Source organism: Pantherophis guttatus, chromosome 9 (assembly GCF_059756535.1).
Source record: "Pantherophis guttatus breed Tessera chromosome 9, ASM5975653v1, whole genome shotgun sequence".
Taxonomy (NCBI): domain Eukaryota; kingdom Metazoa; phylum Chordata; class Lepidosauria; order Squamata; family Colubridae; genus Pantherophis; species Pantherophis guttatus.
The window spans coordinates 18,051,787-18,072,065 of NC_142071.1; the positions used below are offsets into that span (position 1 = coordinate 18,051,787).

The 20,279-nt window shown below is 40.7% G+C and overlaps 1 protein-coding gene and 1 long non-coding RNA gene across 2 annotated transcripts in view; one reads left to right on the top strand and one right to left on the bottom strand.

Annotated features, from left to right (window-relative positions):
* The window catches only part of LOC117668175 (uncharacterized), a 69,089-nt gene extending 67,907 nt beyond the window's left edge, over positions 1-1,182 (bottom strand). The window contains exon 1 of the long non-coding RNA XR_009623050.2: positions 1,022-1,182. This is a non-coding gene — a long non-coding RNA (uncharacterized LOC117668175). The remainder of the gene's footprint in view (positions 1-1,021) is intronic.
* A 222-nt stretch (positions 1,183-1,404) lies between these two features.
* Positions 1,405-18,771, top strand: MSANTD2 (Myb/SANT DNA binding domain containing 2). The gene is made up of 4 exons (XM_034421889.3): positions 1,405-1,941; positions 9,820-10,078; positions 13,352-13,412; positions 14,708-18,771. The coding sequence occupies exons 1-4, from the start codon at positions 1,438-1,440 to the stop codon at positions 15,558-15,560; spliced, it is 1,677 nt and encodes a 558-aa protein (XP_034277780.1). The 5' UTR covers positions 1,405-1,437; the 3' UTR covers positions 15,561-18,771.
* Positions 18,772-20,279: the final 1,508 nt, after the last annotated feature.

The window sequence follows — 20,279 nt, forward strand, 5'->3', positions numbered from 1 at the left end:
TATTGCTGCAAATTCAAATTCAAATTCTGGTGTGAGGCACTAAGAGAGCAGAACAATTGGTAGACGAATGCAGAGACTACAGCTGATCAAAAATTACATGGACAACCTGCCACCTAGAGGTAGTCCTCAATTTACAACAGTTCGTTTAGTGACCATTCCAAGTTACATTGGTATTGAAAAATGTGACTTATGACCATTTTTCGCAATTACCACCTTTCCAACATCCCCACGGTCGTGTGATCAAAATTCAGATGCTTGGCAACTGGTTCATATTTATGACCGTTGCTGTGTTCCAAGATCATGTGATCCCCTTTTGCAACCTTCTGACAAGCAAAGTCAATGGGGAAGCCAGATTCACTTAACAACAGCATTACTAATTTAACAACTGCAGTGATTCACTTAACAACCGAGGCAAGAAAGGTCATAAAATGGGGCAACATTCACTTAAATGTTTCACTTAACAATAGAAATTTTGGGCTCAGTTCTGTGGTCCTAAGTCGGAGACTACCTGTAGCCTGGTCCCATAGGGCTTTATAGGTCATTACCAGTCCCTGATTTGCACTGGGAAAAAACTGGCAACCAACGCAGCTTGTGGGGCACAGATCAGTGGTGGGTTCCTCCCGGTTCTGCCGAGCCGGCAGCAGTGATGATATGACATCACCAAACCAGTTCTGCCCCCCCCCCGGCCCCACCCCCCCACGTTATTCTTACCTTTTATTTGGCCCCACCCCCAATCTATTGCTGCCTCCTGAGTCCCAACTGATGGCTAGAGGGAAAAAACCTGTTTAAACTCTTGGGGCTTCAAAGGGCCGCCCTACAGCTGATCAGTGTTAAAGAAAACAAATGAGTAGGCTGGTGCCTGCAAAAATAAATGGGTAGATCAGTACAGCTCTGCAAGCAGTTAAAAGCCTGGTAGACCAGTACCTCTGCTAAATCCTAAATAATTGTCACATGACCATCAAGTCACGCCCACAAAATAAGCCACGCCCACAGAACCGGTTGTAAAAAATTTAGAACCCACCCCTGGCACAGCTGCAACAGTCCCAGATCGAGGCTCGTTGCATTTTGCACCAGCTGGACATGGACGCTCTCTCAGGGCAGCACGATTTCCAGCCCCTATCAAATCATATGCGTGCGTGCGGCATGGCACACGGGTAGTCCTCGACATACGACCACGATTTACAGAGATATCGCTGGGCTAAAAAAATAAAGAGGGCGAATCCGTCCCAGTTCATTCCATTGACCCAATCGGCACCTCAGCCGCCGGAAGCTCCTCCCAGCTCGCCGCGTGCGGCCACGCCCTCTCCCGGCGCGCGAGCGCCTTCCCTTTCTCTTTGCATTCCCCGCGCTTGGCCCTCCAGTCGCCGCCGCCTGGCGGAAGCCCCGCCCACTGGATTCTCTCCGTCACTTCCGCCCGCCGAGCCCCGCAGTCCCAATATGGCGGCGCCCTGTGGCTCCTCACAGCTCTCCACCGCCGAGTCGCCGCTCAAGATCCCCAAGATGGAGGTGCTGTCTCCCGGCTCGCCCGGAGCGCTGAGCGACGGCAACCCCAGCCTCTCCGACCCTTCCACGCCCAGCGGCGCCTCCCCGTTAGGCCCCGCCGGAGCGGGGTCGGTGACGGCGGCGGCTACCTCAGCCGGGGCCGGTGCGGGGGGAGGCGGCGTCGGGGCCTCTCCTTCCGTCTCCTTCTCCCCGGGCAGCAGCGCCGCGGCGGCGGCGGCGGCTTGCCGAGGGATGTCGTGGACGCCGGCCGAGACCAACGCGCTGATCGCCGTGTGGGGCAACGAGCGGCTGGTGGAGGCGCGGTACCAGCAGTTGGAGGGCGCCGGCACCGTCTTCGGCAGCAAGGCCCCCGGCCCCGCCATGTACGAGCGCGTCTCCCGAGCCCTGGCCGAGCTGGGCTACGAACGGACCCCCTCGCAGTGCCGAGAGCGCATCAAGGTAGGTAGCGCGGCCGACGAGCCAGGGATGCTGAGGACGCTGAGGCGCTCTCCGGGGAAGCCAAGCCCCCTCCGTCCTTCCCTCCAGCCCCGTCGAGGCTGTTCTGCCAGCGGCCGGGGGGCTTTCTCCGAGGATGCGCGCCCCTTTCCTCAAGATTCCCCGAATCTCGTCCCTTGAGGCCCCTGGAGACCGCTGAGAAGGGCTGCCGATCTGCGTCTGACGTTGCCCCGATAGTTCCAACCACATGGCCCTCAGGACAACCCTCCTCTTCCCCTCCCCCCCTCATATTTAAGATTTTTATATTTTAGGTTTTGGGGGTTTTTTTGTGGAAGGAGCGAGGTTGTCGCTTGAGATTGGGAGCGGAGACTCCTCCTGCCTGTTTAGTTTTAGAATAGAATAGAATAACAGAGTTGGAAGGGACCCTGGAGGTCTTCTAGTCCAACCCCCTGCCCAGGCAGGAAACCCTACACCACTTCAGACAAATAGTTATCCAACATTTTCTTAAAAACTTCCAGTGTTGGAGCATTCACAACTTCTGGAGGCAAGTTGTTCCACTGATTAATTGTTCTAACAGGAAATTTCTCCTTAGTTCTAAGTTGCTTCTTTCCTTGATTAGTTTTCCATCCATTGCTTCTTGTTCTACCCTCAGGTCCTTTGGAGAATAGCTTGACTCCCTCTTCTTTGTGGCAGCCCCTGAGATATTGGAACACTGCTATCATGTCTCCCCTAGTCCTTCTCTTCATTAAACTAGACATACCCAGTTTAAAAGGGAACGGGTGTGCTTTAAAAAACAAAACAAAACAACTGCACAATTCAAAGCAAAAACAGGATAGGATGGAGTGAGTGAGTGAGACTCAAGGGCTTGGGTTTTGTCAGGGTATAAAGTTGTGCTCTAGGGTGGTTGCTTGTTTCGAAGTTCCTTTGGGGCTGAGTTGAGAGGGTGTTGTCAGTACAGGTAGTCCTCGACTTACGATCACAGTTGAGCCCGGAATTTATGTTGCTAAGTAAGAAATTTATTGAATGAGTTTTTAAGGCTTATCACAGTTATTAAGTGAATCACTGCAGTTGATAACTTACTAACACGGTTATTAAGTGAATCTGGCTTCCCCATTGACTTTGATGGCCAGAAGCTCACAAAAGGGGATCACAGGACCCCAGGACACGGCAATCATAAATATGAACCACTTGTCAAGCATACGAATGTAAATCACGTGACCCTGGAGATGCTGCAAAAGTTGTAAGTGTGAAAAATGGTCATAAGTCACTTTTTCCAATGCTGTTGTAACTTTGAACAGCCACTTAAGGAACTGTTGTAAGTCCTGATAATGAAGAATGGTTTTTAGGGGCTGAGCTTGCAATAGATTGTTTTAGCCCTCTGTAATGCAAAAGAATTCAGCCAAAACAGTAATGAGAACTTGGTTAGCTCTGTTTGGGGACTTTAAGCTTAATGTTATTAAATTAGATTGGGAAAGGGAAATGCTGGCATTTATGAGGGAAACACTCTAGGAAATGTGTGTGGAGAGTCATGGAATGTGGCTAGACCTTCCTGCTATACGAATATATTTAATGCAGTAAATCTCAGAGAGATCTAATGCTGAAAAGACCCATGCAAGTAATTTGCTTTGATTTTCTGCCAGATTACAAGGAAAGGAGTAGTTACAAAAGGATGCACATGTGGTTGATTAAAGTGGACTTTTTTGAGCTGAATGAATGCTTCCATCTTTAAAAAGTAGCAGTGCCTTGGGTAGTACATGGAACTATCCATTGCTTCTTATGGTAGATCTAAAGACAAGCAGACACCTTGTAAAATTCTTTCTGCTAAAATGAAGTTTTAAAATTAAGATGTTGTTTTTAGCCCATTCTGATTTTGTGCACTAGAATGTGAAACTTCTGGGTGTTGTCCATAAAGAAGGTGCTGCAAATGTGACTGACATGAATCCTATTACGATTGTGAAATTTGCTGATTGAATTACATTTTTATTTTAATAAATGCTGCTTTTAAATAAGAGGTTTCTTCACGAGTTGAGAAATAGATTTCCTAATGCATGTACACTGTGCTTTTTATTAGTCTGTCAATCACCATTTGGTATGTAGAATTCTGATATTTTGTGTGATTTTGTTACTGGCCATAGTTATGAGTCAAATAATAACATTTGACAACTGAAGGCTGTGTTTTGTAGGGAAGACAAAACTCTTGCTGGTTCTGGTGTCTGGAAAACATAAAATGTACTCTCTTCCCTCTTGCTCAGCTTATTTATAGGTATGATATTTGCTTGATACTTCTGCTTTAACAGAATGGTAATTTAAAAGAATGTATTTAAAGTGTGCAACTGTAAGGAAGATTGAATATTTACTATACATGCATTATGAAAAGTGGTCCTTGTTTTAGCCAGCTGAGAGAAAATAGTGTGAAATTTACCTTTGGGTAGAAATCCATAAGATCAGTGTTACATAGTTTTCAGCTGTAAGAGAGTCATTTCTAAAGAAGGTTTAAACGTTGACCAACATTTTGAAACTGATTTCTTGACAGAAATAGGTAGAAAGACAGCAAGCCAAATCTAGGAAAACAGCTTCACATCTACATATTCTGTAAGACTGTGATACAGGACTGTTTTCATGAAAAAAGGCTGTGTGTTCTGAAATACATTTTTCTGTACTGACAGATGGCATAATCAAATCAAAGAGAGATAAAGCTAGACTTAACCATGGAGAAGTGTCAAACTCACAGCCGTGGGCTGAATGCGTCACACGCTGGCCATGCCCACCCCTGTTTTAGCAAAGGGGGAAAAGTCACAATATGTCATGTGACAACAACATGATACCGTGAGTTTGACACCCCTGTTCTATATTGTTTTAATACACCAAGTGAATTACAATAGAAATTACAGGTACCTAGGACAGTACTAATAATGATGAAGAATAAAAATTGACTTTTCAACTATTTCAACTCAATGTTTCATCCATTTCCATATATTAAAAAGCTGCAATATACTTATAATGACATTGTGGTGATCTAGGCCTCACAGAAATCACATCAGCAGTTAAATTTGTTTGTAATGTATGTAATTTGAAGTCCACAAGCATTGTGTTTTTTTAAAATTCAGCATCTAGTGAAATTTTGCATTCTGAGAAATTTTGCATACATTATATATTAAATATTCAGCACAAATAAAGCAGGCCTTGTGTGGGCTTTGAAAATGACAAATGTGAAATTAGGTTGCTCAACAAGGTGGCACAATAATGTATCTATAATGGCATTGTTTAGAACCAACAATTTACTTAATGTACACAGTTTGCTTTTCCTTCATTTTGTAGGAGAACTAAAGCAATCCTATTTTTTAAAAACCAGCAGTTGCTTAGGTACACAGAAATTTCTCAGAATCTGTTTTATCTACTAGAATGTGCTTTAGAGATCATGAAGATTCACCCTCTAAAAGTGTTAGATCCCATCATAAATGCACTCTTGCATAAATAACATATCCAAGCTTCTTGCCTCTCAGCACAGATTTCTTCTAATTTCCAACCTCCTCTATCGGTGTCAAACTGGTGGCCCATGGGCTAGATGCATCACATGCAGGCCATGCCCACCCTTGCTTCGCAAATGGGAAAAATGTCACGAAATATCACATTATGGCAATGTGATGCTGCGAGTTTGACACCCGTGTCCTATATTGTCATTGTTCAGTCTCTTAAGTTGTGTCCAACTCTTTGCAATCCCATGAACCATAGCACACCACGCCCTTTTGTCCTCCATTGTCTCCCGAAGTTTGCCCAAATTTATGTTTATTGCATTTATGACACTATCTAACTTTCTCATCCTCTGCCCTCCCCTTCTTCTTTTGCCTTCAATCTTTCCTGACATCAGGATATTTTCCAGTGAGTTCCTCTCTTCTTATTAAGCGGCCAAATATTTGAGTTTCAGCTTTGGTATCCGTTCTTCCAAAGAACAGTCAGGGTTGATTGCTCCCATATAACCAAGCTCTTTTCCCGTTGTGTTGTATGGGATCCTTTTTAATGGGATCAAATCCTTTGGCTATGCATGTTTACCTATGTGCTTGCTGATAGTTATTTTCCATTGATAGATTTAGGAACTGCTAATACTGCAAAACTATTTGAAATTTCAGTATGTAGGTGCATATCTGTTTACACTTAATTAAAGTAAAGTTAATTTTTACATCTAAATCTTTGGACGGCTATTTTCATCAGGAAATTTTAGGGGGGTCTGAGTTCTCTCTCAGCTATGGAAGTTCATCAGGTTAAGTTGGGGGACTTATAGTCTCAACTCATTTTCCCACTGGGCTATTGTGGGAGAAAGTGTAGGAAGAGATGCTGTGTATGGCTCCTTGAATTCTGGGAAGGAAAGTGGGATGTCGCTTTAACATAGAGTAAGAAATTGTGTTAGTGCTAGTGTTGCTGTGTTTATTTTTGTTTTAGATTTGTTTAGCTTAGCATGATGTAGAAACCTATCTAGTGTAAATTCTGCTTTCTACCTTGAAATGCATCTGTACAAAACCCAATGGGGGTGGTGGGAAACGAGCTATATTAAGGCATAGAGTTAGAATGCAAGCTAGATATTTTATATCATAAAGTACAGTAACTGTAAAATAGGTAAAACAATAAAATAAGGCATTTTTTCTACCAGTGACTGACTGACAGCTTTGTTCATTTGCAATACAGTATGGATGATTTGTTTTGCTGAATGAAGCTGTCACAGCAGATGTTTTTTTCCATGGAGTTACAACTAGATCCATGAGTTTTTCTATCACTTTGTCTCTAACTCTCCTGCTCTGTGTCTCAGCAGGCAGGTTTGTGCAATTCATTTGAAATCTGGATTCTTACAATTGTTCTGAATACTGGATAGAATTACTGCTGGGCCAGGTTGCTTCTGTCATCTTGAAAGAGGCCACAGAAAGGGACTTTCTTAAACACTTGGGCTTAATTTGCAGTTTCAAACTGTGTGTGGATGATGGAGCTTTCAGATGATCTTATTAGAGCATGTGAAGACATCCTGGTTAATTTTCTGGGAGGGACTGTTTATTTTAGCTTGGTTCTTAATAAAAACAATTTTTAGAAGCTTTTATTAGTGACTTTTGTTTAGACTACACCTTGGTTAGACGATCAGCTTTGTCACACAGCTAAGCAAAAGTGTCTAGATTTCAGTAGATTCAGTTTTATTTATGTGGTTTGACTCTAGGCAACATTCCTTTTTATAGGACTAAACCAAATTGTTTGTCATAAATAGATTATGCAGCTTGCTGAAAAATATCAAAACATAAGCAACGACTTAAAATCTATTTTACTTTGATAGCTAGCAGCATTTCTGATGTATTTATTATCTCTTTCCGCCCCCCAAATTTAGAGAAAAACATATATCCATAATGTCTGGTGAGGAAAGGGACAAACAATATGCCAATTTTTATTTAGAACATCTTGAAATGTAACCAGAGTTGACCTGTGTTTGTTATTTTTTTTCTTTCTAAATATAATATAGCACTTTAAGGAGTAAGAGATGTGTACATATTTTTCTGAAAGGTATTTAGAATTGTTTTAAAAGTTTTTTTCTAAATAGGAAAAGGGGGTTGAATATTGCAATACATAAAGCTAACTAGGATTTAGAGAGTGATGAATATCAGGCCCTATGTGCTACCAGCTAAATGATAGGAAGCTGTAAAGTAAATTTTAGAAAAAATGCTAGAATTAGGAATTGGTGATTTGAAAGACTAATCTGACTCCATAAGATTGAAAAGTACATGGAGGCTTTTTGGCTAATGTCTTTGCCTGTACTAACTTCAGAGGATGGTAGCAAATACTTGGCATGTCACATTTCCATCCTTCTCAGATTGACTCACTGCAAGTCTTTAAACAAGTTTTTAAACCAATTTTGGGGTTTAAAAATAAATTAGGAAAATCCAATTTATTTATGAGTTGTTATTTGTATCATAATCCCAAACTCTGTCTAAGAAATTTAAGGATTGACAACAGTCTATTGAAATTTAAGATCTATCCCATAAGGTTAGCGATTTACTGTGGGGTTCGCCTTGCACCTCTCCATTCCCAATTTTATGCTCATTTTATTAGAAGTAAACAATAACCTTGGAAGGGCTTTGCAATGCATTCTAAAGTCCTTTGTTATACCCATGATGGAATAGGGTGAAGAAGCCTATACTACAGTTACTTTACACAAGCAAATGATTTTTGGTTCTCTTCATTCCACCACCACTCCACTTGTGTTTTGCTTCTTCCGCATCTTGAAAGCAATTTCATTCTTGATAACTTTCATTCAAATTTCAAAATAAAAAAAAATACTGATTACAATAACTTTTACCTGCCTGCATGGTGAAAAGATAAAATGCAGCAGAGTTGTAAGGGAAATCCACTCTCAACATATAAGCAGTAAGATTTCACTGTGTTGAGATAACCAGATTGCTTCACTTTCTTAGAACTGTGCTGAAAAGCAAGACTATTCTTACTCTACTTTATTCTTTTTTAACATTTCCAAGTTATTGTCATCCCTTTTCTATCAATGAGTTATATTTGCTCTTCATCGAAGAGCAGGTGGGATAGAGTCACATTAAAATAGTTCCATCAGTGTAAGTGGAAACAGGCCAGTTCTTTCTCCTCTTTGCTTCATAATCTGCTCCTTTGAGAGTTGAGATAAATTTGGAGATCTGTGCAGGATTGCATGAGAGGGAAAGAAAGCATTGGTACCCAATGAATGGCTCACCATTGGATTCAAGGCATTGGATTCTCCATAAAGTGTCATGTTATATTGCATGGGTCAATTTTAGCGGTGCTGCTTTGCTCTCAAAATTGATTATTTCAACCATTTTGGAAGTGTTTTGAGCTCCTAACAGTTTGAACTGGAAAAGCTTTTCATACCTGTAATCAATTTTTCGTCTGTACCCCCATCCTTTGCAGTGGAACTACATTAAGAAACATAATTTAAGCATTTCTCCATAAGAACAGAAGTGGGGTGGAGTTAGAAAGAGGGGAAACCTAGATAAGAAGCATTTTCAGCAGTGTTTTATTCACACTTGCCTCAATATGTAATTTGGCTTCTTATTGACAAGTGAATGATTTAAGATGCAGTGAAAGTGGGTAAATCTAGTTGAAATAGGGTATAAAAGATGCCTAACAATCTAGTGTTGGGTTTAATGTTTTATTATTAGACCTGACCATCTTAGTATTGTGTGTTTAATATTTGATCATGGGAATACAGAGCATTATTGATTTCACTTCTTTTAAATTTCAGCAGCTTCCCAAGAAACAGAGTGAGTTAGTAAGGATGCAAACTATGTAAGTAATATATTTTACTAGCTAAAGAGTTTAGGCCAACATTTCTAAAATAACTTAATTGTTTTCTTTTTGGAGTAAGGGACAATCCAGCTGTCTGCTTTTGGTGACTTCTTTCTTTCTCTATCTTTCACTTTCTTTCTCCCTATCTCTCTCTTTTCCCCCATTCCCCCTCACTTTTCCTTAAGCTTCAAACTATGGGTACCACAGTAGCTGTTCTTTCTTTTCCCTTGGGCTTGTTGGTATCTCACTGGGGGTTTTAGTTCTGCATAATATAGCAAGTTTGGGGATTAAGAAGGGAAAGTTTTGGCAATAAAGGACAAATAAATGGAGTTGATGTATTAAAATTATTATTAAATGTGTTGTCCTCTTGTGGCAAATATAAAAATACAAGTGCTCTTTGCTGTGAAGTTTAAATGGCTGTGAAGATTCAACTTGGCTTTAAAACTTCTTCGTAAAATCCTGTTTGGTTAAAAGAATCTAATAAATGTGGCAGAGTTTAGAACAAAGTTAAAGAAGAATAAAAATGGCACGAGGTGTAGAAGGTGGGCCACTATAAACTAACAGGCATGTTTTCTGTCTTAGACCCTTCGCAGGTGTTACAGCCGAGTGAAGGAACATGGTGTGGGCAAAAGAAAAAGCAGTTACACATTTGAACAGTTGGAGCAGGTCTTTGGTCAAGGAGGATGGGATTCTCAACTCTGCCAACCGGTGCTCATCAATAGCAGTGGCTTGTATCAAGAGCTGGAGTCTGATGGTAGCACAATGGAGGAATATTCGCAGGACGAATGGGGGAACCATAGTCAGGATCTTTACTGTTACCAACCAGGCGAGCAAGAGTTAGGTAAGATGTGGCAAACTTTACCGAAACACCGGTGACTGCTAATACTTTAAATTGGTGCCACTGCAACTTTCGTTGCAACCATGGACTTAGCGTTTCTGTTTTGTACATCTTCCTGTTGCATGCCTTGAATTTGAGGCTGAGATATCTCATTTTAAGTAAGGAAATGGGGCAGTACCAACTCTTTATTTTGGTTGACAATTTGACACTCCACCTGCTTGCATATTTATTTATTCATTTGATTACATCTCTCGTCCAGGAGTTCTATGTGTCATATATTCTTTCCTCCAATTTTTACTCACATAGACAATTCTGTGAGATTGGCTGAACAATAGCGACTGATCAAAGTCGGCTTCCAAGGTTGAGGGAGGAGTTGAATTGGTCTCAAACGGATCTAGGCCCAAAGCATTAATCAGCATGGGACTCTATTTGTATACTTCAGTTGTACCGTATATTCCCAACATCAATAGCACAATTCATATTTTGATACAGTAAAAGCTCTCAAGATCGTTGCCTTCACATCAGATTTCAGAAAATGCAGTTATTTATTTATTTGTTTGTTTGTTTACTTATTTATTTATTTATTTAATATTGCCGCCTATTTGCCCATGGCGACTCAAGGCGGCTTACAGAATAAAAGACCACATTTAAAACAATAAAAACTAACAAAAAGAATCAAATAAATTAATGTAGTACAATATAACAAAATCAGCTCCCACCCCCCGCCCCGGCGACAGCAGAAATCACCCGAGCCATTTAATGAGCTCCATCCCGCTCTGGGTTCCCCAGGCCCACTGGCAGAACCAGATCTTCAGCACCTTCTGGAAGAGAATTAGGATGGGGCTGTTCTAATCTCTGTGGGAATGATGTTTCAGAGAGAGAAAGCCACTATGGAGAAGGCCCTTCTTCTGGGTCCCACCAGATGTATCTCCCTCGGGGATGGGACCCGCAACATTCCCTACCTCCCCACTCTGATGGGTCAGGTAGAGGTGACTGGCAAGAGACAGTCCCTCAGATAACCTGGTCCCAAGCCATGAAGTTAAATATTGAGAGTTTTGCTTTACAGATATTGAGTTACGACACAATTGAGACCAGAATTTTAGTTGCCAAGCAATGGGGTCTATAAGCGTCATCTGTGGCCAGATCAGATTTTACAACCATTTTTACTAGGGTCATTAAGCAAATTACTGTGGCCTTCAAACATATCCAGCTTCCCCAACTGACTTTGCTTGTCAGAAGCCAACTGGGATGATTGCAAATCACAATCATATGACTGAAGATGCTACAACTGCTATAAATTTGAGCTAGTTGTCAAGCACCAAATTGCAATCACATGACCGCAGGGGTGGTACAATAGTCATAACTTGGAGGATAGGTTGTTAGTTACCTTTTCAAGGTCAGCATAGGTTTGAACCATCATTAAACAAACACTGATAAGTTGAGGGCTACCTGTATAGAGTGAAACCTCATGTTAATGCATTAATTGAGGGGAGGGGATTCCATTATTTGAACTGGAAGAAAGCATGGCATTACACAGATTTGTCATTTGCATGGTGGTAAACAGATTGCAATTATCCATTGCAATCTTGTCCATAATATCAAAAGTCCTTTCCAGTACAACACAATAAAATATGTCTTCACTGTTTTATAGTCTTTTGTTTATTGTTCCAATTAACAGCTGCCATATGAATATTCAGTCATACTTTTTTGTCTTTAGTATCAGTTGGTGTTAATTAATTGGTGTACGCTAGAAATTTGTGAAGTGATATTTGATGTCAAAATGGCTTTTGGCTGCTTGCTATCCTATAAGGAGGCCCTTCAGATAGTCACTCATGCCACGGTCCCTTCACAAATGCATGACTGCAATGTGCTGTACATGGGGCTGACCTTGAAGACCACCCAGAATCTATAGCTGCATGAAAATGTAGCGGCATGAGCAGTAACAGACACCACTCCATGTGCTCAAGTGTCACACTGCTACACCAACTGCATCGGATGCCATTTGGCTTTTAAGTGCAATTCAAGGTGCTGGTTATCTATCAGTATACAACCTAAAACTCTTGTTGTCATGACCTTTAACTGGGTGAAACAGTGCATCATAGGCATAGAGCAATAACTTTTGAACCAAGGTACCTCAAATGGGCTAACTCACAGATTGGGTGCAAAATCCAGGACCTGTCACTCGTGAGGGAATGAAATTTGGGGAAATTGTTGCTGCTTGAGGGCTGTTGGTTGCAGATGGGCTGCTGCGGTCATGTAATCTTCATTTTCAGTGACAGTTTCCCAGCCAGTCTCACAATGCCTTATTCTCCCTTCCCTCTCCTGCAGCAGCAATTCACCTGCCTCTTGGGAAAGGAAGGGAGATTTCCGATACTCCCTGCCAGATTCCCACAAGGAAACTCAGTGGGGAAGCTGGCAGGAAGTTAGAAGTCGGTCCTCTTCTCCCTGCTTTTTTTGCTCACCCTTGGTCATTATATTTCTTTGTTTGGATAAGGAAATATATCTGACATGGGTTGTTTAGTTATCTATAAAGCCCAGTATGGCATAGGGCCGGGGTATCTGAGAGGTCGCATTTCTCCAACCATTTCTACCTGCCCAAGTATGTTCCAGCAGAGTGGGCGCACTCTAGGTCCCTTTGCTGTATGTTGACATGTTATGGGGTCCAGGAAGCCTGCTCACTCTGTTGCCCCCCTCCAACATCTCGGAAGAGCATTCCCCCCACCCCCCCCAGATAAGAATGGCCTCTCTCCTAGGGCTCTCGAAAGCTTTGCAAACCTGGTTTTGGTCCCAGGCATGGGGTTGACGTTTTAATATTTGTTCAACAGCCCCTCTCTTGTGTTGTTTTGCCATGTATTAGATTATTTGACTCAACCTTCCATCCTTCCGAGGTGGGTAAAATGAGGACCCAGGTTGTTGGGGGCAAGAGGCTCACTCTGTAAATCGCTTAGAGAGGGCTGTAAAAGCACTATGAAGAGGTATATAAGTCTAAGTGCTATTGTGCTATTGCTATTTTAGCCTGGGCTGTCTGGGTGATTCAATATTTTTAGCTGTTTTTAAGTTTTTCCTAGTTTTATATGCCGCCCAGAGCCCACTGGAGTTGTCCAGTCAATAAAGTTTAATACATAAATAAATAATAAATAAACTACAGTGAAGCCTACTTCATGCATACTGTATGCATACTGAAATTGGACACAGTTATAATTGGGCTATAATTGCATTTTAAAGTAACAAGGCTCAGTTGTTATAAATTATTTTGACCTCTGCTTTACGTTTTAGATGAAATGCCTGCAGTGAAGAAAACATTGAAGATAAAACAAGAATCTTCAGAAGATTCTCAGTAAGTATCTTGAATGTTCTACCTGGAAATTAAGATTCTGAAAGTATCTGCACTTTTCAAGGGTAATATAACGGTCTCAGTTTTTTCCAGCTGAACCTGATAAAATTCAAACTTGTGCTTTTGAAGTATCCTTGGAAAGTTGCAGTGTCTGGTAACTGCATCTATATCATGAATGGCTATGCAAATGTTGACTGTTTTATATCAGCAGTTTTTGGAATGCAGGAACTGAATGAAAGCCCATCTAGATGTCTCAGTACATAGACAGAAAAGGTGAGGGGGAGCCTTCCCAGATGTGTGAAATAGGTTGAGCTGAGAGTTAAGTTTCCATAGCTCCCAGTTTCCCTAGCTGAGCCATCAACCTGGGTTTTCCTGGTCTTAATTCAACTCCTTAATGAGCTGAACAACAATGGTTCTCTTTATAAGATTGTGCTCTGTTAGCAGCTGCATTAGATACAAAAATGGAGAAATTCCCTTCACTTCTCAGAATATAGATAGTCCTCAATTTATGACTGGTTGCTTAGGGATCTTTCAAAATTTCGATGGACCCAAAAATCCCCACAACCCGGATCCGAAGCTCCAGTGCTATCTTCCCCTGTGGTCACATGACTGCACTTTGGGTGCTTGACAGCATGGGCATATTTACGGCCGTTTGTAGCATCCCTCTATCACTTGACCATTTTATAGTGGCAAAACCGTGCCATAGGGAACAGGGGGGTTTTCTTAACGACTGTGAGATTTGCTTAATAGCTGCAATGTTTGCTTAACCACCACCGCAAAAAAGGTGGTGAAATTGAATCTACAGTTGCAACTTATGACCATAATAGGCAGACTCCATTATGGTCATAACTCAAGGATGACTTGTATTTGCCACACAGGATTCATGATATGACAGTGCCTTAAAAAATCAGACTACTGGTTCAGTTTGCTCAGCATTATCCATATGGACAATTAGCTTTTCACCTGTTTTCAGGCAACAGTCTTTCCTGTCCCAAACTAGAGAGGTCATAAATGGAATTGGTTCCATTTTGCTGATAAAGAATGGGCTCTACATGGTTCATGTTTGTTAAGCAAATACTGCAATTGTTAAACAAACACCATCGTCATTAAGCAAACCCTTTGCTTCGTACTATAAGAGTTTAAGATACTATTGTGAATTTCTCTAGCAGCTATTTGTCCTTAACATATGACAGGGCTGTTTACATCCATTGGCATTTTGTGATTGCATCCTTTTTTTTCCTTCTTCTTAATCGCCTGCCTTAAAACTTAGTCCTATTGTGTTCTTTTTTTATTTAAAGGAAGCGCGACCTAATGCAGAATATTGTACAGATCTTGGAATCCGTCCAGTTAAAATGGGAACTCTTTCAGAGTTGGGCGGACTTTTCTAGACTACACCTTTCTAACAAACTGGCTATATTCGGGATTGGCTATAATACACGGTGGAAGGAGGATATCCGTTACCATTACGCTGAGATCAGTTCCCAAGTTCCCCTTGGCAAGCGACTCCGGGAATATTTCAACTCTGAGAAGCCCGAGGGCAGGATCATCATGACCAGAGTGCAGAAAATGAACTGGAAGAACGTTTATTACAAATTCTTAGAGATTACTATCAGTGAAGCCAGATGCCTAGAGTTACACATGGAAGTTGACTGGATACCTATTGCTCACTCCAAGCCAACAGGTGGAAATATTGTTCAGTATTTGTTACCTGGAGGCATTCCAAAGAGCCCTGGCCTGTATGCCATCGGCTATGAAGATTGTCATGAAAAGCCACCATCTCCTGATCACGAGAGCATCAGCCAAGAACCTGAAAACGAGACTCTGGGAGAAACCGAAATGACATTGTCGCAAGCTTCCCTCAAGGTGGAGATGGAGCCCACCAGAATCATCTATTGTTACCTTGGCATTGCTGAGGTCAGGACTCTCCAACAGTGCTTGTTTTTACACTTTCAGGCCAACACCAAAACCTTCAGCAAAGAGTGGGTTGGCATCAATGGATTTTTATCACAAAACTGTATTGTGGACCCGGGAATTTCTCCTAAGTCTATTTACATTAAATTTGTAGAAGTGGAGAGGGACTTCCTTTCTGCTGGCTCTTTGGTAGAGTGCCTGGAAAAAGCCATTGGATACCCTTTGAAATTTAACAACTGACTCTCATCCTTCATAAGGATCAGGACTTTGTAAGTATCACCTGTGGCATTTGGGACATCTTGATTAGTACAAGACTGGGCAAAATCAACGGTTCTAACCGAACTGAAATGAGAAGGACACTTATAGGGGATTTTACAAAAGTGTTTCTCAAGTCAGTAAAATATGCTGTTTACTTCCTTGGGCCAGCCAACTGGTTTTATAAAGAAAAGGACTTTCAAAGGGAGCATTGTAAATACGATGACTATTGGTACATTCCATGTTGGATGAACGTACATGTTAAATTTCATACAAAAAAGCTGTTTTCCACAATGTCTCATTTTTACACATGTGTCTCAAGCGTGATTACGGTTATGTAATAAATAAGCAATAGATAATGAGTTTAAAAGCCAGTCACACAAGACTGTTTTTCAGTGCCACCGTTAGCACCTCTTGTATATAATTTAGCATTTCAGTTTTTTCACCCATCAAGTGTTCTTACAATTTTCAACCAGTGTTGCCTGCAAAAATTTCTCTTTCTGTGATGTACCCCACTTTACTAGTAGTGTTGCCGTATCACCTTTTTTAAAATTTTGGTTTATGTTTTGTTTACATTAAAATCATCCATGGGCCTTTTAAGAAATATTTAGTTAACCTCTGTGTGGCAGTGAAAGTAACTCAGCCGCTGGGAAGCATTTTATCAAATCATGCTTTTATCAAATACAATCAAAGCTGTGAGAAGGGGTGGGCTCGGGTGGGAACTGGGGAGTTATGGACCAGGGGAGTAAGCATTTTTAATGCCTCATTATAATGTTCCGGTATAAATCCCATTGCGCTGCTGGCAAGTGCCAGTTTTTTTTTTTTAATTTCATTTTTTACAAACCTCATTGATCAGTGAAAGTTGTGACATACAATGAATGTGTCAGTCCAAATAAAAACAAACAAATGTGGATTTTCAGAAATGTGTTTCTTGCCTGATTGTATCTTTATGAAGATGTGTACTGGCATTTTTTTAAAAAAATGTTTTTATTTATTATACATATTTTTTAATTATTTTGAATGTCTGTATATTCCTATATTACCACTGTCTTCAGAAGGAAAAAAAAAAGCCCTCAGGATGGCTTATCTTGCAAAATCCGTGCAGTATTATATGAATAAATAATAGCAAATATAACATTTCCTAATAAAAATGCAACATTCTGTATAAAAAATTATTTTCCATCTGCTTGTTGAAGGATCCTCATATCCATCAGTTTTCTGATGCTTCAATGTTAAGAAACACCTTCACTATCAATCTGTGATCTCCTGGAGCCTGCTATTCTAGCTCTCCCAAAATGGTCAGATTTGTGCAAAATGATAATCCCAAATTCCAAACTAAATTGCTGCTTGTTCACCATCAATATGGTTGGAGCTGACCAAATTGGTTCTTTTGCTTGCAGGAAAAAGTTTATGTTTATGTTTATTAGATTTCTATACCGCCCTTCTCCCGGAGGACTCAGGGCGGTGTACATCCATATTAAAACACATATAAATTTACAAAATTTAAAACAATTCAAAATCAAATATATAAAAAATTTGGCCCATAGATTAAAACAAACATACACCCATTCTAAAATTCATATTATGCCAGTAATGCAGAATCCACATAAAGACACAGGCAAGGGTTTGGCAGGAACCAAATGCTGAAATGCTGTAAAGCAGGAGTTTCCAACCTTGGCAACTTTAATACTGTGAACTTCAACTCCCAGAATTCCCCAGCCAGCCATTTCAGGGAAGCTTTCTTCCTGACTTACTTATTTACTATAAACTATAGATGCTCCATCATGGCAACCTGTAACTGCAACCTGGAGTTTATAGTCAAGTCACAGATTGACCACATACACCAGGGATACAACTTAACCACTTTAAGACCTATGGACTTCAACTCCCAGAATTCCCCAGCATGGATGGGGAATTCTGGCAGTTAAAGTCCACAGGTCTTAAAATGGCCAAGGTTAGACACTCCTGCACTAAATAAGAGATGTATATAATTTTCAATCCCATCAAAAGTTCCTCTAACTCCAGAAATTTGTATCCAATTGTCATGTTCAATGTGATAGGGGCAGAATAATGAACCACAATCAATACTCAACATAAAATATTCATTTAGTGACTTCAAAGTTACATCACCACTGAAAAAAGTGACTTACCACTGATCCTCACACTTAAACCATCATAGCACCCCCATAATTACATAATCAAAATTCAGGTGCTTGTTTATGAGAGCTGAAGTGTCCCAGGATCTCAAGATCAGCAGCTGCAATCTTCTAGCTAACTTCCGGCAAGCAAAGTCAATGGGGAAAAGTCTGGATTCACTTGAGGGATTCACTTAAGTGTGGCAAAAAGTTTGCAAAATTGGGCATGACTCACTTAACTGCCCTGTTAACAACTGTATTCCAATTGTGGTTATAAATCGAGGACTACCTGTACTTGGGAAGTAACCATATTAATAACACTTAATTGAAATGTTAAATAGGAACAATAGCAAGTAGTTTACATATTATTGTCAAGAAAATTAGATGGACAAATTCATAAATCACATAGAATCAAACTTCGCTTGAGAAGGTTGTTATCTTTGCTTTAAATGTAAGTGAAGGGAGTTTTATCCTTATTTATTCTGATGCACCTGCTTTTCAGGAAATGTAAAAGAACACGACAGCCAAAGAAAATAACGCATCAAGGAATTTGGCTCCTCTTCCACTATTTTATTTCTTAAAGACCAGCTTTCAGCTTGTGCTCCTATAGGGATTGGAAGTGAGTCACTGTCTAAATTAAGTGCTTGCATACTGAAAAGTGGTAAAGTATTTCCCTTTGGCAGATGATCGATACTTTGACAATGAAAATGCAAAAATAAAGGTCACTTAGCTCTACCAGACATCGATTCAGAATCACCATATATTCTTCAGTCAGAAGGGAATTTTTGCCCAAATGTAATAAAATATCAAAAGACGTGTACATAGTATTTTGTAGAATTCCACCGTAGCAGCAGCTTGCCTGAAAATATGTTTTTCTTGGGTTTGGGGTGGGGATGTTGAAGAGTTACGATCTGAGCTTGTGTGTAAATACATCTCTTTTTCCCTAACAGGATGTGATCAGTTCAGTCTAGCATGCTCGGGTTTTGAATTACTTAGTATGTGATACCTGAGCCCACCTGGATGGAGAGAATCATTCTGTCTGAAAATAAAAACCCATTTTGGATTTGTCTCTATTTTATATCTCTACCCAATAAAATCCAGAAGGGAGCAGGATTCCTTATTACAGAGGTCTTCAAACTTGGCAGCTTTAAGACTTGTGGACTTCAACTCTCAGAATTCTCCAAGCAGCTATGCTATGCTGGCTGGAGAATTCTGGGAGTTGAAATCCACAAGTCTTAAAGCTGCCAAGTTTGAAGACCTCTGCCTTATTATAACAAATGTGCACAAAGAGAATATTCAGAATCTCATCTCTATCTCGCCTGCCTCCCTCCATATGCAAAGCTTCCCCAGTGAAGATTTACCAGTTTTTTTGACTGGGCAAGTGATCCTTGACTTACAAGCACAACTGAGCCCATACAGTTTATGTTGCTGAGTGAGACAGTTGTTGAGTGAGTTTTACCCCATTTTACAACCTTTCTTGCCACCGTTGTTAAGTGAATCAACAACTACAGTTGTTAAGTTAGCAATATGTTAAGTGAAGTTTTATTTATTTATTTATTTATTTTTTAAATAAATTTATTTATTTTTTAAATTTTTATACCGCCCCCTCTCCCGAAGGACTCGGGGCGGTGAACAGCCAAAATTAAAAACACACAATACAAATATTAAAATACTTTAAAACGAAATTAAATCTATGGCTTCCCCAATTTAAAACCCCTTACCCATAAAATTCCCCAATTAAAAGATTTTTAACCCAGCCCGGCTTGCTGAAATAAAAAAGTCTTCAGGGCCCGGCGGAAGGTCCGGAGGTCCGGGATCAGTCATATCCCTGGGGGCAGCTCATTCCACAGGGCGGGTGCCCCCACAGAGAAGGCTCTTCCCCGGGGGGGTCGCCAGCCAACATTGCCTGACAGAAGGCACCCTGAGGAGGCCCTCTCTGTGGGAGCGTATTGGCCGGTGGGAGGTTGTCGGTGGCAGAAGGTGGTCTCGTAAATAGATGCTGTAGATGTCATAAAGTTGTTAAGTGAAACTACTTCCCCATTGATTTTGCTTGTTAGAAAGTCACAAAAGGTAGATCGCACAACCCCAGCACACGACAACCATCATAAATACATGCCAAGTACCCAAATTTTGATCATGTGACCACAGGATGATGCAATGGTTGTAAGTGTGAAAAACGGTTATAATTCACTTTTTTCAGTGCCATAACTGAGCGGTTACCAAATGAATGGTTGCAATTTGAGATTCTACCTTTCAAAACTCTTCACAGAAAGCTATTTTCACTTTCTGCCAGCAGGGGGTGACGTGCAGCAAAGAATGCAAGTTCCTTCCAAATGCCAACTTTTTAAAGAATCCAAACTACTTATTCCCTTAATAATACTAACAGCTGAACAGCTTTCACTCTGGAAAGCAAAATGGGGGCTGTCTCCAGAGGAGGAAAAAGGCAGGACTTTTCCTAAGCTGATCCAAAGATTAGCTTAAAAGTTAAAATTAATTTTTAACTAATTTAATTAAAAAGTAAAAGAAGAAAATGTTGAAACTATGAAGGTGGTATTTGCAAATTTACAAA

Coding starts and splice junctions, on each gene's coding strand:
- MSANTD2 (XM_034421889.3), top strand. CDS start 1,438: ATGGCGGCGCCCTGTGGCTCCTCACAGCTCTCCACCGCCGAGTCGCCG. Junction 1,942..9,819: donor AGTGCCGAGAGCGCATCAAG/GTAGGTAGCGCG, acceptor TTTCTGTCTTAG/ACCCTTCGCAGGTGTTACAG. Junction 10,079..13,351: donor ACCAGGCGAGCAAGAGTTAG/GTAAGATGTGGC, acceptor TTTACGTTTTAG/ATGAAATGCCTGCAGTGAAG.